Below are 27837 nucleotides of genomic sequence, written 5' to 3'. Positions count from 1 at the left end.
GTCTGGACCAGACAATCTAGTGATCAACAACATGAGCATCGATCTGCAAAAATGGGAACTGATGACATGTGCAAGTCTGACCACCCGATCCCTCTAGTCGCCTCTTACAACAAGCATGGGTAACTTGAAGGCCAATATTCTACCTGGACCTTCTTGAACGAAGTAAAAGACTGAAATATATAACTCTATATTTGACAGAGATGTTGAAAAAAAGAAGACTTTCTACTGGCAAACAAGGATAAGCTTGACCCAGGCAGAAAAAGTGTTTACAAGATGTATGCTGTGCATGGCAATAAACAAACCCATTTGGTTTGTGAAAGGTAGAGCAGACGTAGACTAGTACATGTGCAGTGCATGATGATGAAATTGATTCTGCACGTAGCTGCACACCTTGCTCATATGGTCGGTGTAGCAAGTCAGTAACACACTGCACTTGGGTCCCTTCACTTACACTACACTTAGGTCCCTTCACTTACACTACACTTGGGTCCCTTCACTTACACTGCACTTGGGTCCCTTCACTTACACTCCACTTGGGTCCCTTCACTTACACTCCACTTGGGTCCCTTCACTTACACTCCACTTGGGTCCCTTCACTTACACTACACTTGGGTCCCTTCACTCACAATGACAATCGCCAGTGGAAGCAATCATACATGTTAATACAGGCCAACTGTCAGGAAGGCGTTCAACATATCCTTGCTGGTCAGTAATGACATCACATAATGATGACCTATACCTGGGGCTCAACAGGAGCTTGCTTTTTCTTCATCGCCAATGACTTCAACAACTCAGCTCGCAACAGTGCTGCTTCATCTCCCTCTTCCTCTGCCTCCGCAACTGGTGGAGGTGGAGGTGGAGGATGATTTGCTGTCTCATCTTCAGGAGGAGGAGGAGGACCTTCAGGGAGGGGAGGGGCTTCTGGAGGTGGGGGCACAGGAGGGGGTGGGTCAGCAGGCAGAGGAGGGGGAGGGACTGGGCCCATAGCAAGAAGAGGAGGTGGGGGTGGGCGGACCATGTACGGGACCTCCTGAGTCTGAGGTAGCCACTGCTGAGGAAACTGTCCATAGAATGGAGGAAGTAAGGTAGGATCTGGCAGTTCCAATGTCTGGAATAAGACATGCCTTTGAAAGAAAGTGTTTACTAGTGTTATCTGGCCTTAATAGTGTTTTATTGATAGGCAACAAGCATTGTGAAATCATGTGAAATATTCCATTCAAAAGCAGTAAAAGATATTTCTTAAGACTTATGTATCCTAATTACATTTGTCAGTAATACTAGATTCTAATCCCAACACAAATAATGAGCATGAATCAGGATAAGGAAAAATAGCACATTACTATACAGTGAAACATGGCACAACCAACATTCAGCTGTAACACTGGTTGGTTGATTGCCTGTTTGATCAGTTGATGGACTGATATGGCAGCAGTCTTAATAAACTTAGTCTGGAACAGACAATCCAGTGATCAACAGCATGAGCATTAATAGATGCAATTGAGATGTCTTAAGGAAGTCAGTCAGTGATCTCTCACAACAAACATGGGTTACTGAAGATCAATCCTTCATAGGTAATGAACTCACCACTGGTTTCATTGCAATATGAAAGTCTGGATCCGACTGGAACTCTTCCAACCCAACTCCACCCTCCATGTTGGCCACTGAAACATCCAGAAAGATTTATAACAGTATGACAGAAACAAGTACTTGTACTATTTGTGTTTTTTCCTTGTGTTATTTTGTTTGTTTTATCGTCACACTCAACAATATTCCAGCTGTATGACAACGCTGTGAATAATCGAGTCTGGACCAAACAATCCAATGATTAATATCAAGAGCATCAATCTAAGTGATGAGGCGAAGGGTATAAATGGCATTTATTTCACATTATTTCTGTATCAAAGTAGTCCATTTGGATTTAAATATGTGAAGCTTTTGAAGCATTAAAACCTATTTAACAGCAGCCATGTTATAAGATATACAGTTTACCGGTGTATAGCCCCTACATAATCTTCTTCATTTAATGACTGTTGTCTCACAAATAAGGAAGATCACATCCACAGAGTATAAGTCTGCACAGGTACTTACTGTCTGCCATATATAGTTATCACACGAGGACCCTAATTACCCCTCATAACCTCATGGTTTTCAATGGTTTATGAGTGCCAGTGAAAGCTTTGTTGGTTGGTTGGTTGGTTTGTTGTTGGCAGGACTCACAAATAGACAGTAAACCCCATTTTCACAGACATTGTAGACAGACCCCAGAACTATCATTAGGTCAATTCTGGGATAAAGAAAAACATTCATCAGATCCTTCAATGGAACACTTTTCTTCAGAGTGAAATATTGCATTAAGTGAGTGAGTTTAGTTTTACACTGCACTCAGCAATATTCAAGACAGACAGGGTATGGAGGCTGTCTGTAACTTATCATGCCTTGACCAGACAATCCAGTGATCAACAGCAAGAGCATTGATCTATGCAAATGGAATGCAACATGGATATTCATGGATGTGTGGCAACAAGGACATGAAGCCTCAGTCATCTGACTGCCATTACTCACTGTTTGACTCCTCGCTGCTGTCAATCTCCATCTCCACCTCCTCATAGTTGTCTTGCAGCTGAACACTGTTGGCCTTGGCGTCCACGGACTTACTTCCTGTAGCCTTGACCTTAACCTGCATAACAATGGCATCACATTTTCACAGGTGGTTATAACATCACAACTGTGTCACAGATAATGAGGGAAAATGGTATCTCTGTATGATATTATACGCTAGAATCATCTGCTGGCAAGTCTGGAAGGAGGATATTTATTAAACTATCCAAACATATGTTGTTTATGTTTCTAATACACTGAAACTTGCCAACACCAGCACCAGTCTAATGTGGCAAACTGACAATACCGGCATAACATTTTGGTCCCGCCATTGCACAATGATATGATCATTAAAACAGTGTCTAATTCAGCACCTGTCTATTCTGTATTCCTGCACAATTTTTCAGCACAGGCCTGCATGTCATTGCTAGGATTAAAGACTTTTTTTAAAAATATAAACATTTTTAGATGACCCCCAACTTGAAACACTTCAGAGTACAGTATATCTAGACAAGGTCAGATACTTTGGTGCATCCCACTTGCCTGCTTTGCCAGTTACTATGCTCTCATAACAGCATGCTAGATAATTAGAAAGTAGTGACTTATAAACATTGCTGGATTGCACTAACTGTTTTCAAGTAAGTGATAAGTGTGAGAGTAAATAAAGAAGCATTGGTTTTATTGACTCGTCAGTCACTTTTTGTGTCACAATGGTTAGGCCAGCTAAGTCATACTAGCATAAATGGCAGCCATGTTGGAAAATGATCGTCACTGTCTAATCTAGCACATTTTCTAAACCTGAATTTCAGACAGGTTTCAGTGAAAATGCATAATCACTGTTTCTCACCCATTTCTTAAGAGAAATACTTTTCAATTTGTTTGATACTTTAATAGCAGGTCCAAGATAAAAATCCAAACTTAGGTCATGGGTTTCAGCACATTCTCTCACCTTGCTCCTGTGGTTAATCAGCTGAAGGAATCGAGCAATCTTCTCATCAGTATCCGAAAGAGACAGGATACGTTCAATTTCTTGTTTTTCAAACTCACTGTCCTTTTTAGGCAGTGTCTTCTTTCTGTCGTTACTCTTGGATCGCCTTTGTTGAACTTTTCTTGGAGACCTCGATGTCTGACTGTCTTTTCCTGTATCAAGAAGTGAATGTCTGGGTTGATGATTGGTGAGAAATTTCCCTTAAAAAATATTTTAGTTACCTATCACTGAAAACTCAAATACACAATGCCATTTTAAAAAGTAGTCCAATGTAATACATGTTATATTTGGGTAACTTGTTCCAGTAAAGCAGAGGTTCTAGTACTTTTCCAGGTTCATACGTTGTACCTATGTGAGGAATCAAACCCAAGCCTCAACAAGAGCAGTCTAAGTAAACTTAGTCTCAGTGTATTTCGTTACACTCCACCACTGAGTCTAACAAAACCTAGTAGAAGGTCGCATCAGGTAACCTTTGAGTGACCAATCACTGTCCAATCAAACGCGAGACGGTTAAATAGGTTTAACCAATCAGCCAACGGCTACTAATTAGTAATCGGAGGGACTTTCAAAATATCCAGGCCACTCACACAGATCTCTCCACAAACAAAAATCTGCATATAACATAGTTGACCTGCAGTATATACGCTTTGGGGTTTCTGTTGACATGGTTACCATTAGCTAAAAAAGTTCAAATAAGGTATAATAATATATAATAATAAAAAGTTCAAAAGGTATGTGTGAAAGTGCACTTTCGCAATTTGGTAAGTTTGTGTTCTCATTGGTCAATCTCAAAGGTTACCTGATGTGACTTCCCATACTCTGACCGCAACAAGAGAACACTGTAACCACAAGTCTGCCCCACTCCCATGGCAAACAAAGAATTCATAAAGCAATGACTGTGACATTCTCTTCCCACACAGGTTACCCCTGTCATATATTCCAACATAACCACTGTTCTAATACTGCCAAATTTCTCGTTCCTAATAAAAACTGCCAAAAGTCGCAAAAGGATTTATCTCCTTTCTTTCTATTCAATCCAATCACGTGTTACACTGACTCAGATCCAATATGGCGGCAGCCATGAAATTAGTTGATCAACGTGCAAAGGATAGATTCCGTATTTCATGTTAAGTGAGTGAGTGAGTGAGTAAGTAAGTTTAGTTTTACGCCGCACTCAGCAATATTCCAGCTATATGGCAGCTGTCTGTGAATAATCGAGTCTGGACCAAACAATCCAGTGATCAACAACATGAGCATTGATCTGCACAATTTGGAACCGATGTCATGTGTCAACCAAGTCAGCAAGTCTGACCACCTGATCCCGTTAGTCGCCTCTTACGACAAGCATAGTCGCTTTTTATAGCAAGCATGGGTTGCTGAAGGCCTATTCTATCCCAGGAATTTCACAGGTTTAACTGAAAAGCAGAATATAGTGCAATAGAGAGTGCAGGAATCAATCGAATAGATTTTTTTGTTGATGTAACACATAAGACATTAAACGGCAAGCTGGTCCATTGTCAACAAGGGTGGTGGAGGCACACTGACGCATGATTACATCACTGGGTTCCGTCTAGATGAAATGCTTGCACATCTTGATGGGGAAAAGGTTCTAGTTTTCCCAAAGCATACTGAAACTACTGAGGCTTTGTGAATGATCACTTTTGAAACACCACTCACACCATGAAGGGCCGTATCAGAACCGAGGTTATGCAGGAAACCATGACAGGAGTATCCTCTGAGGCAAGAGAATGTGACTGTCGGCTTCCAACCCAAAATATTCACTTTCAATCATCATACATCAGGCAGTATTGATATTAGCGATCTATCTGGGCAGTTTAGTCAAAAGTAAACTAACAATGTATCTATGGAGTCCTCGGAAAGATGACACATGAAGAAATAATTACCAGACAAGGTTCGTCTTCGATCTGATCTGTCACTTGACCTGGAATGTATCGGTCTTCTGGGTGGATCTCTGGACCTCTGACTTTTTGAGTTCCTACTTCCTGATGACTTGGGGCTAACCTTCTTGGCTAGATTCCCATTTGACACCAATGTTTTTGTGGGTTCTGTTTTACCAGCCGTCTTGCTGGCACGACCTCCAGTTGAAGCTAGTGCAATCTTCCTCAACTCATCTAAATCCAATTCCTCCTCATCATCATTCTGTCAAATTATATTCAATCAACATCAGCGTAATAATTAAGCATATCTTATTTCAGACAAATAAATCATTAAGTGACGAATATGAAATATGAAAAGACGAAGGTAAACTTTTAACTGGTTATTGATTTTCTTATAAACAACATGACAAATGAGCATATGTTGGGAAACATTTTCAAGCATCTTTCTGAAGCAAGGGAGATAACAGATCATCCATGTCCAGATTCCCCCTTGTCAAACAAGGTGTCAGGAATTTTTGTTTTTGTTTAGGTTCATGCACCTTGAACATACATCTATTAAAAATTCAACAAATACATACCTCATCTTTTTTCCCTGTACTTTCAACGCTATCATTTTTCTTCTCAACCTTATCAGGAGAGCTATCAATAACAACAAACTCTCCAGACTGGTCATTGTTCTTTGCTGGCCCTTCCCCTGTTTTGCCATCCTTGACACTCTGCTCCTTCAGTTTCTCTGAGCCTGCAGTAGGAGAACTGGCACCAGTTGTCTCCCCTTCCTCTTCTTCAAGGTTTTCAAGCTGTTTCTGTATCGTTCGATATTTCTCTAACAGCTCCTCAAAGTTTCCCTCATCAGAATCCTGGTTTCTTCTATTATTTTTTTCTGGTCCATGGCGAATATTGAATCTCCAGTGTTTCCTGACTGAGTTATTCTTAAGGATAATTTGTGACACAAACAGCTACATAAAACAAAGGGTTATTTTGCAAATTGTATTTGCAAACATAAACAAAAGCATTTTGCACATAAACTTGATAAACAACATGTAATGTTAGATTTTATAAAAAATCTCAGATTTAATCTGTTCCACAAGTACTGTTCCTGTGACTACTGATACTTGATAACTACTTATGCCCTTTTTACATGTTCAACAGCTACACAAAGTATTATCTACCCAACCAGTGCTCAACTGCCAAGAACAGCATATAAGATTTGAAAGCTAAATATTCATGTTTACAAGTGCAGGCAGTATCATTTTAACAAATGTTCCAATTACAAAAAAGCTGACTTGGCTGAATTCATGTCAGTGTACTCTGACAATATGATAATCAGTATGTCATGATTACTGGGTCCTGACCTCAAATTACAGGACATCATTTCAGTACTGGGGTATTACCATTTGTGGCATCAGACATTTTAAAGAAAAAAAGACCAGTAAATTAAATGTGGAGACTGTTAGCCAAGTTACATAGGATTCACTAACAGGAACGTTGTTCGTGTTAGTGAACGCTATGTTGCTTATCTAGGAGCCTGTCTGGCACACAGATATGCATGAGCAAGCAGTCTACGATGAATGGTTTAAAAAAATGAAACCTTTAAAGTGAGAAATCTGTGTTGGATACATTGATATGATGAAGGGTAGGAGTCCCTAAAATCTTCTGTACGATGAACCGGCCTGTCTCTTCCATAATCTAAGGGGTGAATCCTCATACCACGGGGGCTTGTCAGCAATGGAGCATGAGGTCTCGGGGGTAAACTGTCAAAAAAATGAATTGGGGGGCGAGGTGGTGGTGGTGGGCACAAACCAACTGGCGGTGCCCAAAATCCCCCTTCTTCTCTCGCTTTTCTGTAACGGTAGTCTATCTCGTCGGGATGTCTTGTGCATCTTGACCAAGATGGTGGACTTCTATGCCTGTCCCTTCTAGGAGGTTCTAAAGGTCTAGTTTTTCTGTCAAAATTTCGTTCACGTCTAGAGTCATCATATTCCTCCTCATCAGATAATTCTCCCTCTTCCTTCGTAGAACTAGCATCTACGTCTATTTCACTCATTCTTAAACATAGATGATTGCCTTCAAGTAAACTTCACAGCCAAAACCTCAGGAATACCCCTCCCGTTAAATGCGTCGCCATTTTTGTCGAATGGCGCATCAAGGGGGGTAACTCCAAATAAATGTGCTCAGGACGGTGACGAGTTATTATGTGCCCTATAATATAGTTTCTTTCAACCAGGATCTACACGATAGAGACAGTCTCGGTTTCCTTTTTACAATAAAATATTACCCGTTTTCAAAGCAAGTACAAAGAACAGATTTATGTTACAGTTTTCCTAATGTGGTGATGAAATTTGTCATGTCGTGCTGATGATAACGAGCGCACGCACAGACCTGTTTGGTTCAATCAACTCGTGACCTATCAACAGCTGGCAACATTGACAACTAAATGCGCCGTATGGGTTCTTCCTTTTCATCCGATCCGTGAAGATTTGGGTCAGAACTGATCTTCAGCGACCCATGTTTATCGTAAGAGGCGACTAACGAGATCAGCCACAGGATTAGGGCTGCAGGTTATGTCATCGTATCCCAACTGCGAAGATCCATGTTCATGCCGTTGATCACTGGATTGTCTGCTCCAGACTTTTCAGACCGCCGCCATATAGCTGGAATATTGATGAGTGCAAATCAAGGATCATTATCATGACGAATGTGAAATTTGGAAATTCACGGAATCCTGGCTCGACCGGAATCGTATCGTTACACATCAAATTGATTCGGTCGACCCGGTTGCTTTACCCGAGCGTCTATTAAGGTGTACAGCTGTTATGTTAATAATTGAAACAACGTTCCACGTTGTAGTACTTAACATACAAATCATTAAAACTCGGCAGTGCATGTCACCAGAACTCTAACAGAATATACTGGCACAAAAGCACGCCCTCGCTTCTAAAAACTTTCTTGGTTCGAATTCTGATAGGCTTTTGAAATGTTACTTTTTTAAAAACATTCGGCCAAACAGTACAACGCTGTCTGTGGCTATCATTACTGCGATAAGTTCGTGCATTCCACGTGCCTCCACAAAACGGTAAAACATATTTGATACGTGGAGTCAATGATGTATATGCAAACGTTATTGTACTTTGATTTTTTTCATCAGTAATCATGTGATGTTTTTTTTTAAATTTGAACCAGATAAAATGTGTGTAAAAATGGTTGAAGAATGGGTGAGTTAAAAGTTTATAGTCACATCGACAGTATTTCAGCCACAGGGGTTCGAATCTCTGTTTGAACGATGATTTTTCAAAAATAGAAATGTAGACTTTTGCAATCGTATTTTGTTTTTATGTGTGTATTCACTCAATGAAATGAAAAGAAAATAATTTCGTTCAAATTGCAAAAGTCTACACATCTATTTTTATAAATTATCGTACAGATTTTCGAACACCTGTCATCCAGCTATATCGCAACCAGTCAAAAAAGAAACAGCAAGCAGTTGTTGTTGTTGTTCTTGCTGCTGCTGTTGTTGTTGTTGTTGTTGTTGTTGTTGTTCGAATTACACGTATACGACTTGCAAGAAGCATGACCTACTCGAGATAGTGTTCACAGTGTTCACTTCAAACAACTTTGGTAACTCAATGTAGTTTTAAGAAGTACCGTAAAAATCTCATTTGTTCGCGGTGAAAAAGTTCGACACTCGACAGTAACTTTTAGAACTTCGTAGCCCGGGTTACTAGTGATCCTGAAAACAATATTTGTTATACTGCCCCAGACAGTGACAGGCCACAAACTGCTCGAACTGTTCAGAATTACCTTGCCATCCGCTGTGTCCAGGTTCAGACATGGATGGCCTGTTTCCTGGATACGAATCAGTGGACACATATCTTTGGAAAGTTAGAGCCAACCTAGAAGCCGTCAGCACCTACCAGCCACCAGAACCTAACTGAAAGCTCTTTCAGAAAAATAGCGCAAAATCGTATGTGGCACCTTCAGGAGACCAGACATGTATTGGGATACATGAACGCAAAAGGAGGGCATGCATAGGATTGTAGGCACAAGAAAATCCCCCAACGGAACAAGCTCTACAATTAACTTATGATTTCTCTGCCGTTTTGAGGTGGTGGGGTAGTCAAGTAGTTAAAGTGTTCGCTCGTCACGCCGCAGACCAGGGTTCGATTCCACACATGGGTACAATGTACAATTTTGGGAGCCCCCCGCCGTGATTTTGCTAATATTGCCAAAAGCTGCGTAAAACCATACTCACTCATACTCAGTCTTTGTTTTATAGAGGTTCAAAAACAAACGGGCACATGGGACAGACAAGCAAACAAATTACTACTCTTGCGATGGTTATATTTACCCAGGAATCTGGCAAGACACAAAGTAGAAAATGTTTAAAACATACTGACTTCAAAATCATTGTCGTGCAGTTGTGGTCTTCATTAAATCATGATGTGTTACATCGCGTGTAACGCGCCACAGTTTCATTTTTTGTTCGTTTATGTATGTGCAAGAGTGGATTAAATTATATAAGGTAGTAATTTTCCTTGTCACCGGTTGCTCGTCGTCAGAGTTACCTCCCCTGCAAAATGGCAGGAATAAACTTCAAAAGTAAAACATCAATCGATCAAGAGAGGGAATACTTGAAGAAAGCGAGGGATAGTGTTCTTGAAAAGGTACTATGAATTTGATCATAGTATGTCCAAGTTAAAACTCACGCTGTTGATCCATGAATGATAAAACAACTTGATTTACAGATGATAAACCAAAGATAAAAATGAGCCCTCTATTGATTCAAGTTCTACCTAACCTCATGTCGTCAGAATGTGTTCGTAGACGGACACCACTCTGCTCCAGTTAATCTCAAACAGGGGGTACCATAGGGATCGGTTCTTGGGCTGGTCTGTTTCACTTTATATGTAAAAAAGTTTGGAATTGTTGTTCCCCAACACAGCATAAATCGTCAGTAGGCAGATGATGCACAGTTATGCAAGTGTTTTCCTGCATACTGACAGCAGTCATGCAACGCATTAACTGACACAAGTCAATACTGTGATGACATTATATCCTGGATAACCAAATCCATACTTAAACTCAAGAGCAGCAAGACAGAGTGCAGTCACCTTGGTCCTGAGGAACAGAGGTCCAAGTGTAGAGTCGACTCACTGGATTTTGACAGTTCATGTATCTACTTTGCTGAATCTGCAGTTGATTCATCTCACAACTGAATCTGCCAAGATTCTTGTATTGTCACTTGTTATGAGTAAACTTGATTACTGTAATTGTTTACTGACCAAGATAGCCAGGCTGCAGCAAGTGCAGAAAATTGATGCCCACACAATGACTCAATCTGGAAAATACAAGCACATTAATCCTATGTTGTACCCTCATCACTCTTGTTCAAGATAACCTTTGAACTATACTATGGCTTTTTTCCTTTAATTTCATCCTTATTTTGTACGCTGTGACTAGTGTCAGCATGCTTAAGCATGGAAACATGAATATATGCTTGTTACAAATATGCTATTATTGCTATTAAATAAAAATTTGTTTGTATATACAGTCAGGCCGCGTTAGTCCGGACCCCGACTATCCGATTCCCGCGATATCCGAACGATAGCTAACTGTAACCAATCTTGTTTACTATGTAAACTCATTACCTGTTGATTCAGTAATCCGGTGCTTCACTCTCCGTATCCGAACGTTAATCAGCGGTAACAGATTAGCTAATTACACATAGTTTTGCTTCATTAATCCGGCGGTACATCAAAAAGGTTGGGATAATCCCTTCACACCATGAGCCCCATTCAGTGGTAATTGTTAAGTGACACTTGCGAGTTGAAGATGTCGTTAGTTTGTGATTTTGATCAATTAGTTGGTCTCACTTTTGGTTAGTTGGAGTGATACCTGTCATGCTTACTTCCTGTATAAAACACTGATCGTGTCAAAATGAGATCACCTGACGCTTGTCAGTCATAATGGAAAAGTTCCGCCCCTAGGCGTAAAAGATGTGAAATTACTGCCGCACAAAGAAAAAAGAGAAAACCCAAAAGCCAACTTTGATCTTATGTGTAAACATTTTGGTCAAGAATTCGGACAGTCTATCAGCAAGAGCACAATTTCGGACATCGGATATGTTTTGTGATTGGTATGATCGTTTGACAGACAGATGCAATCACGTGGTTGACACGTGATCTCACTTCGTAACAATGCTGCTAGTCACAAGTATGCCAATGTCAAACTGACCAACGTGAAAGTTGATTTCTTGCCCCCAAACACCACATCGCACATTCAGCCAACTTGTATACGTTCGTATGTTTTTGTATTGCCATGTCAAAGGGAAGTAACCCTACTGTAGTTGTGTTCATAAAAGTTCGTTTCAGTAGTCCGTACGTTTCACTATCCGAACGTTTTTGATGAAAAACGGACGTGTTCGGATTAACGCGGCCTGACTGTATATCTAATATATGTAATGTATTTCAACCTGACAGCCCATCATTCAAAAGTTAAGCTAAGATTTATATAAACTAGTGACTTCTTCTTTCTTCTACCCCCCCCCCCCCCCCTCCCTCTTTGTTATCATATTAGGTAACCCACTCATTAGACATGAAGCTAATTAGAAAATTGAAATAGTTGGATTTAAAATCCTGTACACATATTGCTGTGTTTGCAGGCTAAGAGCAAGTATGACAAAGAGGAGAGGCGACGACAGGAAGCTGCAGCCCGAGGCGAGGACCGATGGATGCTTCCATCTATCACAGACAGGATACAGTCTGATAGCAAGGTGACAATATTCCTCATCCCTTTATTGTGAAACCCACTATTCATAGGTGCACAGTAAGCTTTATGGAAATTTACTTTTCTGTCATAGGGTATGACACTCTGAGAAATTTCATCCAGACCTCGGGGCTGGTTAGATGTAAAACTTGCCAGCCTTGACTAAAACTTACCTGCCAACAAAACGTCTTCATATACTTGTCTAAATTTTACCCCAGACATCGGGCAGTTGGTTTTGAGAATCTGGAAGTTTGTATTATAAAAAAATGTCCTGGGCAGGCGGGAAGGCAGCTATTTCGATCACTGACTATCATGCAGTGTTTTACAGGTGTATATACCACTTATCTGGTTTCCAGTGTTGTAGTTATAACCAATGAATTAAGACACATCCAACGTCCAAGAAGAGTGAAATGATTTTTTTTGTGTTCAGACAAATGAGCACCTCCATGACCATTTACATTGCACAAGTCTCAGTATTTCTCATGCATTGTGTGGCAGCCATATTGCTTTCATATCTGGCAGTAGTAGGGTTCACAAATATCCAGTGAAGATACCTATCAATCATAGTCTTTTTAAATATACTACAGACTTGAATTTGTTCAAAATTGCCTCTGTTCACCCAGCTGAAAATGGGTACCCGGTGGGTAAGCTTGTGCTGTCCAGGGTAATAATGTCCATCATGCTGTATATGCTTAGCGCCTGTCTGTGCTGCGTGAAATCCAGGACTACATGGCCTTATTATTACAAGCAGTTTTGAAATGCAGCAAACACAAGTGCAGTGTACTCTGTCAATACTGGCATCACTCGGGACCAAACAACAGTTTTTACAGAATCTCGGTATAGGCAGTTTTCTTATGATGCTGGCTCACATCGGAACCTCACTATCGTACTGTCACTTTAGCATTAACAACATGTTTGAATAAGGAACAAGGCAGTGTCTGAATGTACATTCATGTTTATTCATTCAAATAGAAACAAGGTATATTGTCCCGTTTCTGAATAATTTGAGGAATTTTGTTGTTTCATCATACGATTTTACCTTAAATACCTTCGAATCAACAACATGCTCCTGCTCGTTTTTATAGTCAAACTGCCCACTATTTATCATTGTATGTAAGTGACACATACCATTACAAATTAAAAAGATACTGATTTAAACTTCCCGTTTCTGAATAATTTCAGGCGTAACCGCGAATTGTTCTTGTTACATCATTTGGACCTATTTGTATCAAAGGGGTGCGCTGTCTTTCATGTGCCAGTTTTTACTGATTTGTTTACATAACAATATCTTTGATGGGACTGAACAACAATGCCAATATCCTGAATAGACAGAAACTGATGTTTACAGATGTTTCTAAATGATAATTAAGTGCATTTCTGCAGGGACTGAAATTTTGTACTGATGTAGACAGAGTGCCGGTGTTTACAGGGGCCAATATTGCCTGAGACCACTGTGTGCATCTTGCTTTAAACCTGAAATAACCTTGCATGTGACTTTTAACCCTATTTCAACTCACCTCCAGGTTAACTGAGGTAATAGACTTTAATTTGAAGTTGACGCTATTTCTATTGCACTTTCAGACAGCAGAAAAGGCAAAAAAGAAACAGAAGAAGGAGAAAAAGAAATTAAAGAAGGAAAAGAAGAAAAAGAAGAAAAAGCATGTTTCCTCAGACAGTGACTCAGATTCTGTAGGTTCAGTCTCCAGTATTTATGTACAACAAAACCTTCTTAGTCCACACACCCCACATAGCGGACAACCACTGTTCATTAAACATTGCATTCTGAAAATAGTATTGCTTGAATGTACCCATGTCTTGTATTTGTTTGTTTGTTTGTTTGTTTGTTTGTTTGTTTAACACAAGCATATATGGTAAAGCAGCTGTTCACTCATGTAATATACATTCAAATGCTGTTGTGGTGAAATTGACAAGGTGAATCAAAAACGTTGACAAATATGGGTACCTGAATTCTTTTGCAGTGTTTGCCTACATATACTACTGTGTATCCTGTGTAAGTTATGGTGTTGATTAAAATACGAAAAAAAAACATCAGTTGCCTAATTTATTACAAAAAATGTATGGGCTGTCCTGATTTATATTTGGTGGGTTCATATTATCACCCGTCGCATTGATACAGGATAACCAGTCACAGGAACATCACTAAGTGAGATGTGTTTTATGAACCAGGATTCTGATTCCGATGACCAGTGGGTTGAGAAGTCCATTGATGTGTCAGTCGCCCCCAAGGAACCTGTCCGTCCAGTGATGGGGCCCACTCTTCAGGTAATGAGATGAAATCTAGTGGTAGAAGCATAGCAATATATTACAGAGCGAAGGAATCAGGTAATCCATAAGTCCTGGACAAGTCACTCACAGGAACATTAAATTCCTGAAAGTTTTACTGCCAAATATTCCTTTACTCATTGTCATTTTCATTAGCAAAATTCAATTACTTCTCATTTGCTTTAACGTTACTTTGCTGTATATTAAAATATGATCTTCAGTACATGTGGAACCAGTGAAGATCTGGGTTAGAAGTGATCTTCAGTATCTCATGCTTGCCATAAGGGGCAATTAACAAGATCGGGAGGTCTAGCTCACTGGCTTGGTTGACACGTGTCTTCGTGTCCCAGTTTGGCAGATCAATGTTAATGCCACTGATTATTGGATTGTCTAGTCCAGATGCCATCACTTACAAACTGCTGTCATCTGGCTGCCATATTGCTGACGGGCCAACAAACCCAACAAACAAGTAGTGCATGTGGTGCGTTCCATGGAATCTCAGGTGACATGAAGAAGTTGCCACAATAAGGAAACTCAGATTCTCACTACCAAACTGAGAAGTTATTGTCTTCTCAGTGGAAAACATGAATAATTTTTTCAAAAATTCAATTAAAAATCTTTTTATGTCTTTGTATATTTCGTTTCTTCTACTGCAGTAATGTAGCTGTGATATTGAATCATCTGAAGTTTGCCCTGGAGGTGTCATGTAACAGTCTTAAGTATAATAAGACTTTGATCAATCTGCCCCTGATATATCAAGGGAAACTTAAGTGTGCGTTTACTCACATTTGATAAAAACACAGGAAAGTGCATTTTCAAGAATGAAATTAAATTGATATGAAATTCAAACTTTGTAGACAATTTGAGTTTTGTTGATAGATTCCTTAAGTTTTTTGGGCTGTTTTGTTTTAGAACTGCAGATGAGTTAACAATTCATCTGTTTCAAATTCTCAAAATCAGTTGAGTAAATGCTTCAGTTTGTATCAAGAAAATGGGACCTGATTACACTGGCGGATCCTGGTTACAAGGTTAATTGATCAATGCTCATAATGTCAGTCACTGGATTGTCTGGCCCCAACTCTAATATGAACATCAAGCTGTCATATCACTGGAATATGTCAGAGTGTGGCATTAGACAATATATAAATAACAAGGATTATAAGGCTGGGATGAAAAATGAAATCACAAAGTAAAATCAAACAATTCTGCTAAAATCTGGGGCTCCTTTCACAAAGCATCCTTAACTAAGGTTAACCTTAACTGGAGAATTGGAGTTAAGGTTAACCTTAGTGAAGGTTGCTTTTTGAAAGGAGTGCCAGATCTCCAAGTTGAGTGCTGCTCCGAGGTGGTGGTTTCCAAACAGATTCTGCCAGGTTTGTGGGCATAGTTATGTTACTTGCCAACTGATATTGGAGTGCTCTTTCTCAGTTCTGCTAATCTCTATTTGTGTGGATGTTTTCAGAGAGACAGCTGGATGGAAGAGGCGGGGTTGTTTGACATTCCGTCGACATCCAGGAAGGAGATCAGAGAAAGACAGATGAGAATAAAAGAGGAGAAGAATGCAGAAATATCCAAAGAGAAAGAGGTGTTTGATTTGTTTATCTGTCCATAGTGTAAATGACACGTATCAAACCTACCTAATGATGACAAGATGGACTAAATACCACATCCCTACAAAGTCCTGAAATCCATCATCCCTTTAGCATGAGACAAACAGTTTGACCAAATTGCCAAGCCCCCAAATCAGTTCATGACAATTAGACAATGAGAACAAATAAGCATTATAATGCCTGGGTCTAGATTTTTTAAGCTCTCTTAGTGGTAAGATAGTCGTAAGTGCCACACAATAACATTAACTTATGACTGTCTTAGCGCTAAGAGGGCTTCAAAAATCTAGACTGACTCTTATGGTCATTGTCAACAAATATTATATTAACTTTGAGTAAACTTGATCATGTTGATAGGCAGCACGGATGAAGATAGAGTTAAACCCTTACTGGCAAAATGGAGGAAGTGGATTACCAGAGGAAAACCCATCCAAGTCAAAGACAAAAAGCTGCCATTCAGGGGTAGGAGATGGAGGGTTGTCATGGTTACGAAAATCGTTTGAGAGATGCAAGCAGCAGGCAGCTGAGGAAGGTCGAAGTCTGGAGGAGTTGGCAGCAGAAAGATGGGGGGTAAGCCCTACTCTTGTGAGGGAGAATAGTAATATATCTTAAGGTACACATGTAGCTGAAGTTGATTATTCATGACTAAAGAGGGAATCATGATCCAGCTGATGAACAAGGTGATATGTTAGTAGAGCTTTTTTCCACAATGCTTTGAGAACATTTTAAAACTTGACATTCCTGTTTATTTTAGTCTTTGAAGAAATTTGAGAAGATGCTTGCTGATGCAGAGAAAAATGAGAGAAGGCATGCTAAAAGAGAACTTTCACCTCCCAGATGGAAGAAAGAAAGATCAAGGTCACCTACAAGAAGTAGTCACAGGTCATCTCGATCTCCTCGCCGTAGTAGGTCAAGGTCACCAAATAGGGATAGGAAAAGAAGCAGTTCTAGATCTCCTGAGAGACAGAGTTGTAGGTCAAGGTCACCAAGTTCAAAACATGGTAGATTTTCTCAAACTGATCGCAGCAAAGATGTTAGAAATTTTATGAAACCCGGTGATTCAACAAGAGACAGGCGGTCTGATGACTCTGGGTCAAGGAGAACTTTCATGAAACCCAATGAGTCACGGTCTGATGTCTCTGTGTCAAGGTCATTCATGAGACCTGATGACTCTAGGTCCAGTAATGATAGTTCAAGGTCTAGAACTTTCATGAGGCCAGATGACAGAGGTGATTCACAATGTAAAGGGGACTCAAAGAAATTTATGCAGCCTTCAGAAGATAAGGATGAGGAAACACGGCACAGACGTCAATTTGTTCGACCTGCAGATGACAACTCACAAAGATATTCACGTGAATCTAACAGCCACCAGTCTTCAAGATCAGATCACAGATCAAGTAATGATGCCCCAAGATGGAAGAAGAAAGGCTATGAAAAGCCTGATGACTCTCATTCATCAAAGGAAGAAGAGACAAGGTCAAGGTCACATAGGGAATCTCGAGATTATAGACGTTCCAGGAAGAGGTCTCGGTCATGTGAGTGTCATAATGCTGTTTATTATCTTATTTTTTACCATGCTTCACTTTTGTAATAAACATACATGTTGTTCAAAATTGTATTTTTAGCCATTTTTAACGTCAGTGGCTAATTTTTCTTGACATATCAGTCTGAACACTTTATCCTGCCAAAGTAGATCATGACTAATGGGAGTGCATGTTGATTGTCTCCACATTCAGCAAATTTCCAGATATTCACAGAATAATGGCTGATGTCTCATGCTGTGACAATTGACTGTCGCCAATTTCGCCAGTAGGACCCACTTACACAAAGCTATCTTAGCGCTACGAATATTTTAAGCCTATGTTGGTGGATGGGAGTTACAATCGTGGTACCACTAACATCACTGTGTGCAAGTGGGCCCTGATCTAAAGCTTGGGGGTTAGGGATCTTGTACCAGTATGGCAGCTGTCTGTAAATGATGGAGACTGGCTAAAATATCCTGTGACCAATGTCATGAGCAACGAGCCATGCAATTGGGATACAATGAGATGTGACATCCAAGTCAGAGAGTCTGACCACCCAGTTAACCATGGGGTTCTGAAGTCCACTACTAAAATGAATCTTCCCAGGTTTGACTTTATAAATATAACATATATTAGCATTATAAATGCTAACAGTTTCATCACATGCACTGGCATATAGCTCCTGTGTAACATTTAGAATGACACCAACACACTGAAAGAGGTTTTGTAACTAGCAATATTTCTGTCTCTTTTTTTCCCTCTTTTCACCATCTTCCAACCATGTTATGTCTTTTATGTTCATGAGGTAGCCTAGTAGTTAAAGAGTTTCCTCGTCACACTGAAAATACATTGTTCTGATTCCCCACATGGGTACAATGTGAGAAGCCCATTTCTGGTGTTCCCTAGTGATATTGTGGAAATATTGCTAAAAGCAGCATAAAACCCAACTCACTCATGAAGGAGCAGAACTGCTTTCCTTTGGTACATCAGAAACTTGTGAATACAGTTATGAAACCTGGGTCCCCTTGAAAATCAGTTTTGGTTTGTCAGTATAACAACCAGGTTTGTTGGTTTCACGAAGTTGTGAAAACCTGCCTCTCTTCTGGTGTTCGTTCTGCATGAAGCTGACATGATGTGAATACTTGAACACTTTTAGGTCAAGGTCAAAATCAACTCAACATCTCTTTTCACTTGTCTCTATTGACTTTTGTTTTCACTGCAGACTCTTCTTCAAGTACTGACAACAGCAGCAGCAGCAGTAGTTCAGAGTCTGAGGCAGACCCTGCGTCATCTAGTGAGGAGGAGGAGACAACTCCTGCTATCGAGATCCTGTCACCACAAGAGTTAAATGCCCTTGGAGCCAAAATTCTTAAAGCTGAAATAATGGGAAATAATGTAAGGCTGTTTAAGTGTGTTTAATAAACCTAACAATCTGTGGTTCAGGTGGCAAGTTTCTCATCAAAATCAACTTACCTGGTTCCTTCTCAAAACTCAAAATGTCAATACAGTAAAACACCATTGTGTCGAAGTTAAAGGTATCGACATCAGTTCTTGAAGGGACATAAGGTCTGTACACCCACAACTGGTTACTGAATGAAGGACACAAAGAGTTCAAGCCTTTACTACATGACCATGAGATTGATTCATCCAAATTCATCACAACAGTGTTTGACTGTAATTAAGATTTTTATCATACATTAATCTTATAAACTTGGAAGTACTTTATGAGTAGTTCTCAGTCTCTGTTCTGTTTTCTTAGGCCCTGGCTGAAGAATTGAAAGCTAAGCTAGAAGCTGCTCGTAAAGTCATTGAGGAGAATCCTCAGCTGGTAGCCAAACGTGAGAAGCAGGGACAAGGTGAACCTGAGGAGGTTGTGCTGACCCGAACAACCCGTGGTGGACTAGTTCAGCCTCTGCCTGATGCTAAACATGACCGAGAGAAAGGAGGAAAGAGGCGGAGGAAGAAAAATGTAAGACCCTTTGAGTACTTTTGTTGTTTAACATTCCATACGGTCAGCTGGCAGCGTCATCTCAAAGATGGAAACTGTTCTTTCCAGCCTTGCACTCACTCAGGATTATGGAAGTAAAACAAACACATGATTTGTCTTGTAATCTGACAAATAGATTAAATACATCTCCTTTTGTTTGTGTTCCAGGTTCAGACCCATGGAGGCGGAGGCGAGCGAGAGAGGTACTTTGACGATGATGACCAGCACAGCTTGAAATCTCTGGTATGTAGCCAAGATTTGTTCATCAAATTCTATTGGTTACTGGAATAAATGGTCAATGTAAAATAGCCTCAAACTAACCCAAGTGGTGACAGCACATATGGACACAACAACAAAGTAAAATATTCTACTATCCCTCAGTGTGTCCATAAATGATCAAAGCTAGTGGTCGTTACCTTACTACTGTGGTATTATTTTGACTTATTTGTTCGAAGAGTGAAAGACGACCATCTTGTTAACTTTGTACCCTAGCTGTTCATGATTCCTCTTAGCCTTGTCTTTAAACATGGGTGCTGTTGTATAAAGCAACCTTAGCGCTATGCCAGTCACAAGTCTGTGTTATGGTATTGGAGCTCATCCTGGTGCCCAGATCTCATTGTACAACTCCCTGATTACTCTTTAGATTTCATTTGTGTTATTTTTTGTTTAGATCATGATATAAATGTACATTGTCTTTGGTACAACATTTTCCCAATCATGAGGCAGGCAGATTCCTTTAACTGTGAGATACTCTGTGTAATTAGGTGACAGTTTGATGCATGATTGTATTCTGTGGCAGGTGGAGAGGGAGAAGATGGGAACAGCAGAGGATCAGAACGCCATGTTTGCCAGACTGGCTGGAAGGGTGAGATTCACACTTCTGTATATGCAGTACTGCCTCTTTCAGATTCTTATCTTATTAAGTTGTTGTATGATTATGTGACGAGGAGACTTCATCAGCATAAAGCCATTCACATTCATGAACGACAGTTGATGTACTGGAGGCAGGAATAAATAAACACCTACCTATCTTGCATCCATTATTGAATCCCTTTCCTTGAGGTTTACCTGCATCACATGATGGGGTAGCCAAGTGGTTTGCATGTCGCATTGGAGACCCAGGTTCAATCCCCCCCCATTTTTGGTGGTGCTGCCATGATATTGCGGGAGTATTGCTCAAGTGCAATAAAATTAAAGTCACTCACTCATTTGTATCACTCTGAAGTCTTGTCCTATGGATCCTGGTCCAGGGTACCATTGGACCCTAACACCATATACTTGTTGCAAGAACAGGAATAATGTCGTTACAATGGTTATGAAGGATGAAAAGATTATTGCCACTGTTTCATTTACTAAAATATTGATTGAAAATTGGTTATTGCTTTCATCCTGCAGTCTATCTGGTCAATTCTGTTGTTTGTCAGACTGAGGCCAGGGTGGTGCAGCTGTTTGTGGCATTGTAAGAAGCAAAGAGTTACCTCCCTTAGACATGTCATGCTTGATCATGATTCATAGTTTGAGTTTGTATCAAATCCAGTTTCTTAGTTTCATCAAAGTAGTAAATGTTCACAACCTGCATCACTTTGGACAGAGTTACCTCCCTTAGACATGTCATGCTTGATCATGATTCATAGTTTGAGTTTGTATCAAATCCAGTTTCTTAGTTTCATCAAAGTAGTAAATGTTCACAACCTGCATCACTTTGGACAGAGTTACCTCCCTTAGACATGTCATGCTTGATCATGATTCATAGTTTGAGTTTGTATCAAATCCAGTTTCTTAGTTTCATCAAAGTAGTAAATGTTCACAACCTGCATCACTTTGGACAGAGTTGCCTCCCTTACACATGCTTTGGAATTTCCTCCCACATTTGGCCAACATGTTGTGACAAAAATGGAATAATGTTGAGATAAGATATTAATCCTACACACACCATAAATAAGCTGCACTGATGTCGCAATGACATCTACTGATTAAGTCATACTATGCAGAGTTATTGCAAAGGGCCCTGTTTCACAAAGCTAACATACGACTGTCATAACTATGTTTAAGTATAGGCAATACGAGAGTTGTAGCGCTACGATAGCTTTATCTGGGCCCAGAAGGCTATTGGTCCTTCTGCATCGTTGATTCATATTTTACAGCACGCCTCTAGTACAAGCTGTTTTTCACATCATTGGTAAATCAGAAACGGCCTTGCCCACACCAAGTTGCTCTCTCACTGCCTAATACTAATAATATTAATAATTACTACTAATAATAATTCTCCACCAGGCTGTTGAGAAGACCGATGAGGACTTCCAGGTGGATGATGTGTTTATAAGTAAAGCTGCACGTAAACAGTCTGAGGCTCAAAATGAGGAGAAAGATCGAGCCAGGTCAATCATGGGTGAGATTTTAACAAACATTCCATTCTTCAGATGAACATTTTCATGTTAATTATGCATGGATCATGATATTCACTGAGTGAAGTTTTGTCAAATATACAACAACTTTCAGGTCAATGTTCCTATGAGGATCTGTTAAGCACTTCTCAATGTAACCCAGACACATGGCATTGATCATTCCTTTGTTGTTTTGTTTTTGTGTGTGTGTGTGTTCAGTGAAGACTTAGTATGTTTACAGACTGACATTATGTAGGTAGTATACTTCCTCGTGCAGCATTGAACAACAAATAGAGATTACAGTGAAGGGTATTTTGAATGTCTATTGTCAAGTCAATCTTCCTGATGTGAAACTGTTGCAGTGATAACTTTGGATATGCTGACAAGTTCATGTAAGCCTCCTTTGAAAGTCTGGAATTGTGGACTTGAATAATGGTACTGATGTATTTGTGTTACTTAGATAGACTACCCGTTATTGCATCACCATTTGTGTTGTTTTGGGTTTAGAACATAGGAAGATGGCCACAGCAATGGAGAAATGTAGATTCTGCTTTGACAAGGTGCCGAAACATCTCATAATAGCCATTGGCCTTAAGGTAAGACAGAGATGGGTTAGGGGAGTGTTTGTAATGTTATGTTGACTTTCTAAAAGTGGTGAATAAGTTCTGCATTGTTGATCATGATGGTTGGCAATAAAAACTGACAGTTCTGTTATTCACAAAATTGAATATTACCATGATTACTGTCAAAATTTGTTTTTACACTGGTCGTGAGTGTCTCTGTGTCTGTGTGTGTGAGAGAGAGAGATAGAGGGAAGGGGGACGGGGGAAAGGGGAGAGTGAGAGAAAGAGTTTCACGTATTTGTGGTTGAGGTACTAGAGAAATGTAAACAATGTTGAATAAGACTAGGGTCAGCAAGCAACGGTGGTCCTAATACAATCTGAGTAAGCTTATCCTGTTTTTGTACCTCAGGTGTATCTGTGCCTCCCCAACCACAGATCCCTGACCCCGGGTCACTGTCTGATTGTACCAATGCAGCATGTCACAGCCGGAACTACCGTGGATGAGGATGTGTGGCAGGAAGTCCAGGTGGGTGCAGACGCCGTAGTTACAGACAAGGGTGCCGTTGTACAAAGCGGTCTCGGCGCTAAGTTTACTGTAACTCCTACACCATAAAGTAGACCTATGGTAGTCCAAGTGCTAAGGTTGTTTTGCACAAAGGTACCCAGGTCTTTAATCAGATTTACAGTACTCAAAATTAACTTCAATTGGTAAAGTTTCAATCCTGAAATAAGTTTCATCAAAGGTTTTGAAACTGATTGTCAGTCAATGATCTGAAACATTTTTCTTTATACTGTTGTGAGAGAAGGATGTTCTGAAGGTAGTGATACATCAGTGATCCCTTGATGTTATTATGTTGCAGACATTCAGGAAGTGCCTGGTGCGCATGTTTGAATCCCAAGACCAGGATGTTGTGTTTATGGAGACCAGCATGCATCTGAAGTACCTCCCACACATGAGCATGGAGTGTATCCCAATGGAGAAGGAGACAGGGGACCTGGCACCCATTTACTTCAAGGTGAGACCCCCTAACAAGACCCCCAACTCCACCCAGTCCCCTGAGCATGGATGGTGTCCCTGTGGAGGGGATTAGAGGACTGGTGTCCATTTACTTCAAGTGGAGACCCCCTAACCTGATAACCCTGCCCCACCCAGTCCCCTGAGCATGGATGGTGTCCCTATGGAGGGGATTAGAGGACTGGTGTCCATATACTTCAAGTGGAGACCCCCTAACCTGATAACCCTGCCCCACCCAGTCCCCTGAGCATGGATGGTGTCCCTGTGGAGGGGATTAGAGGACTGGTGTCCATTTACTTCAAGTGGAGACCCCTAACAAGACAACCCTCTCCACCCAGTCCCCTGAGCATGGATGGTGTCCCTGTGGAGGGGATTAGAGGAGTGGTGTTCATATACTTCAAGTGGAGACCCCCAAACCTGATAACCCTGCCCCACCCAGTCCCCTGAGCATGGATGGTGTCCCTGTGGAGGGGATTAGAGGACTGGTGTCCATTTACTTCAAGGTTAGACCCCTAACAAGACACCCCTCTCCACCCAGTCCCCTGAGCATGGATGGTGGACAGGGAGATAGGACATGGTGTCCATGTACCTGAAAGTGAGGTTCTAAGACACCCCATCCCTCCATGTCCCCTGAGCATGGATGGAGGAGAGGATAAGGCTGGTGACCATATACTTCAAGGGGAGACACCCAGTATGATAACCAAGACCCATCCCAGTGGAGAGGGAGACAGAACCTGCTACCCATATACATGAAAGTGAGGCCCTATGACACCACCATGTCCATCTCCACCTCCACCATCACCACCCCCTCCCCAATACTCCTCGTCCACCTCCTGAACATGGAGTTTGTCCCACTGCGGGAGAAGATACACTTCAAGGGGAGGTACTCTAACCTGACAGGACCAACCCACCCCCAATCCCTGTAATTTGTTCACCATTCTTACCATGCCTCCCTAGACCAGTGGCCAGTTTTGACTACCTGAAGATTGATGGATCACTGTTTACGTACAACACATGTCCAGGCACACAAGATTAACAACCAGTTTAACTGTTTTATTATGTTTATCCACAGAAAGCGATACAGGAAGCTGGCCCTGAGTGGTCAAACAACAAGAAACTGGTAGATCTCAGCTGCAAGGACATCAGACACTCGGTCAGTTACTAGCAATAGCTTCATGGTCGAACATAAAGACATACTGTTGTTCAGCTCTTGTTTTTATGTGAAAATCATTCAACAGTAAGTGTGGATCTGCCCAGCAATAAAAGTTAGTCCAGAAACAGTTCTGTGGCATCAACATATAGAAATGTCAGCACAATGTAAGTTGACACTCATTAGGGTAAGTATCATGTATGTTTTGTTTGTCCTCAAGACAAAAAGATCTGGCAAATAAACTGGACAGTTGGTTAATTGTTTGTCATAATGACGTGCATATACATGTAGCTTATAATGAAGCTCTGCCACACACTTGTCACAGAACATTGTTAAAGCTGTAATAGTGTTGTGTGGCATAAAACAATAAGAGTGTTTCATGGATTGAGATAAACAAGTGTTTACTTAACATCTTCAGACAAGCATGTGTATACCTATGATAATCCAGGTGACATGCTCACCAACAGCCCATGATTATCATAATAGGCAGTTTATGTAATTGGGTGGTCAGGCTTATTGATTTTGGTTGATAAATATCCATGTCATTATATCTCAGATGCATAGATTGATGCTCCTGATGTCAGCCACTGGATTGTCTGGTCACATTGTCATAACATAGTTGGAACATTGTCAAGATGGCATTAAGCCAACAACAAACTTCCATACTTAATTTCCAACTCTTTATACAAGCCACAAGAGACATGGTGTTGATGTCAATGACAATGTTTCCAGATCCCCAAGGGTTTCCCCTACTTCAGCGTAGACTTCGGGCTGCAGGGAGGGTTCGCACACGTCATTGAAGATGAACAGACCTTTCCCTCCTACTTTGGTCGAGTAAGTTCTCATAATGATGATCCTCAAATTGCCTGAGGACCCTATTCACAATGTGTTCATAGCGCTACAGCACTTGTAAGCCTATTATGCAATATACAATAATAACAGAACAAATGCATAGTGTAGCGGCACCCTTTGTGTTACGTCATCTGTCTAAAATGACAAATACCCGTGACCTATAATTACTTTTAGAGATGGTCTTACCTTATCATATGTTTATTATATAACTTTGAATAGATAAGAAATTGGTATTGTTCACAAATGATAAGGTCTCAAGATCGATCCAAACTAGTGATGGATGCTAAATGACATGTTACCAGTGTTAATAGATAGCACAGGTGTCCCAGAGTGCACAGGCAGATCCAGAGTTGGGGTGTGTCTTTCTTTCTCAAGCATCTCTCTTTCCCTCCCTCTATCTCTTCCTCTCTCTCTCTCTCTCACAATCTCACACACACACACACACAGAGGATAGCTTTCCTCACACAGCTGGAGTGGAAACACTGTTAAATGTTTCATAGTTATACCACATTTTGCTGAAGAGTTAAATATAAAATAGGGGATTTCATTGTTTTGTTCTCATTCTCTACTACTCAAAATAAGAATAAGAACCAACAGACTTTGTCATGTTGCAAGAGTTTGTGTGTTATGCTATGATTATATTAATATGAAAGGATAGGGGTGTCTCGTGTCATGACTGATTAACTACAGTAATATGAAAGGGCCATGTTGCCCTTGACATCTTTTTTGTAGTAGATGTTCCCATATCATCTTTACTTCTCCTCAACTTTATCTACTTCCACTCTGCAGGAGATTGTGGGCGGCATGGTAGATGCTGAACCTGGGCTATGGAGGAAGCCCCACAAGGAGAGCTTCGATGTCCAGCGCAAAAAGGTCCTGGAATTTGCTGCATGGTGGAAACCGTTTGACTGGACACAGGATCTGCAAACAAAAGACTGAATCACTTAAAAAGGAATTGTTATTGTAAATACTGTATTTTTTGTACATTCTTGAATAAAGGTATCATGAAGTGGATTACACTCTTACATGTCTTGTTTGTTGAGTCCTTCAGATAATCAGATTTCGATACACAAGGAAACACAGATCTGCATACTGACAGTGGTAATGATCACTGGGAGAAAGAAATGTATTCCTGTTCCACTCAGTCATGTTCAAGAAACAACATTGTAAATCCAGTGGTTGGATTCATGAACAACATTGAACCTGCTCACACACAGTAATCATCCAATCCTCATTTTGTCTTCGCTTGAAGCAAACATAGGACTTTCCTGTCTGGAATCAACACAATGGTTTATGAAGCGATTGTTCAAAAGGCAGCTGGACTTTTTACACTTCATTGCAAGGTCATGCTGTGTCAGTGTAGGGTACATTATATGATGCATGATGTCTCATGGCTTGATCAACATCAGGGAATTTGCAGATAAAGTCCATTAGATTCTCGTTTGTCTATTTAACAAACAAACACACTGCATCCTATGGTTGTTTTGTCATCTTCTCATTTAAGAGAAATAAGATAGTACGGAGCCCTGCTTTGAAGTAGCACTCTTCTCAACCAACATAAAATCTCACAGGTGGTCTTGTGTAAAAACAATGCAAACTGATTTAAGTGGATTCAGAGCCTTGGAATGAACTCACCTGAGACCTTTATCATGTTTATGAAAAGAACAATGGTGATTTTACTGTGAAAATATTACTACTTAATGGCTGTGTGGTAAACATACTACCATTGTTATCAAAGGGAGGGTGTTGTTTAAATGCACACACAGACAACATCACATACACACCCACACGCACAACCACTCAGCAAATGGCTTCCCTCACCTTTAATCATGTTAATCATATGCATTTCTTCTCAGTACTCAGTTAGCATAAAACTAAATATCCCAGAGGTAAGAGTTTTGCCCGTACCCTCACCTCCATCAAAAACTAAAAATTACAAACTGACATGCATACCCGACCTTAAATATGCATTCAGTAAACTGGAACAGGTATTTTAAAAAAATCAATGAATTTATTTCAATGTTGGAAAACATCGGGGAAGGACTTCCCTGGAGCAAATTTACTTTGTAAAAGATGGGGTACGGGCGGAACTCTTTCCATAACAGCATCGATAGCTACTTTTATCTATTTTCTGCATGTGAAATAAAGCACTGATACATGCTTTCGACTAATCGCAGAGAAAATCATTTCACATGTCATATCTGCGAAATCAACCACGAGGAGACAA

General features: G+C 40.4%; 2 protein-coding genes across 2 annotated transcripts in view; one reads left to right on the top strand and one right to left on the bottom strand.

Annotated features, from left to right (window-relative positions):
• The window catches only part of LOC137286117 (zinc finger C3H1 domain-containing protein-like), a 104352-nt gene extending 96710 nt beyond the window's left edge, over window positions 1-7642 (bottom strand). The window contains exons 1-7 of the mRNA XM_067817777.1: window positions 7102-7642; window positions 6063-6403; window positions 5491-5746; window positions 3548-3738; window positions 2563-2677; window positions 1585-1661; window positions 740-1108 (exon numbers count right to left, since the gene is read on the bottom strand). Of these exons, the coding sequence (XP_067673878.1) occupies window positions 740-1108; window positions 1585-1661; window positions 2563-2677; window positions 3548-3738; window positions 5491-5746; window positions 6063-6403; window positions 7102-7528 (1776 nt within the window). The 5' untranslated portion in view covers window positions 7529-7642. The remainder of the gene's footprint in view (window positions 1-739; window positions 1109-1584; window positions 1662-2562; window positions 2678-3547; window positions 3739-5490; window positions 5747-6062; window positions 6404-7101) is intronic.
• Window positions 7643-10038: 2396 nt separating this feature from the next.
• LOC137287668 (CWF19-like protein 2) lies at window positions 10039-26635 on the top strand. Its single transcript, XM_067820057.1, has 18 exons — window positions 10039-10145; window positions 12143-12253; window positions 13828-13935; window positions 14434-14529; window positions 15992-16114; window positions 16494-16706; window positions 16891-17671; window positions 18882-19054; window positions 19419-19628; window positions 19815-19889; window positions 20446-20511; window positions 21921-22035; window positions 22538-22626; window positions 23003-23119; window positions 23454-23609; window positions 24681-24761; window positions 25491-25592; window positions 26400-26635. The coding sequence occupies exons 1-18, from the start codon at window positions 10059-10061 to the stop codon at window positions 26547-26549; spliced, it is 2853 nt and encodes a 950-aa protein (XP_067676158.1). The 5' UTR covers window positions 10039-10058; the 3' UTR covers window positions 26550-26635.
• Window positions 26636-27837: the final 1202 nt, after the last annotated feature.

This window comes from Haliotis asinina, chromosome 6 (assembly GCF_037392515.1).
Source record: "Haliotis asinina isolate JCU_RB_2024 chromosome 6, JCU_Hal_asi_v2, whole genome shotgun sequence".
NCBI classification, from domain to species: domain Eukaryota; kingdom Metazoa; phylum Mollusca; class Gastropoda; order Lepetellida; family Haliotidae; genus Haliotis; species Haliotis asinina.
This window is presented reverse-complemented; position numbering and strand designations above follow the sequence as displayed.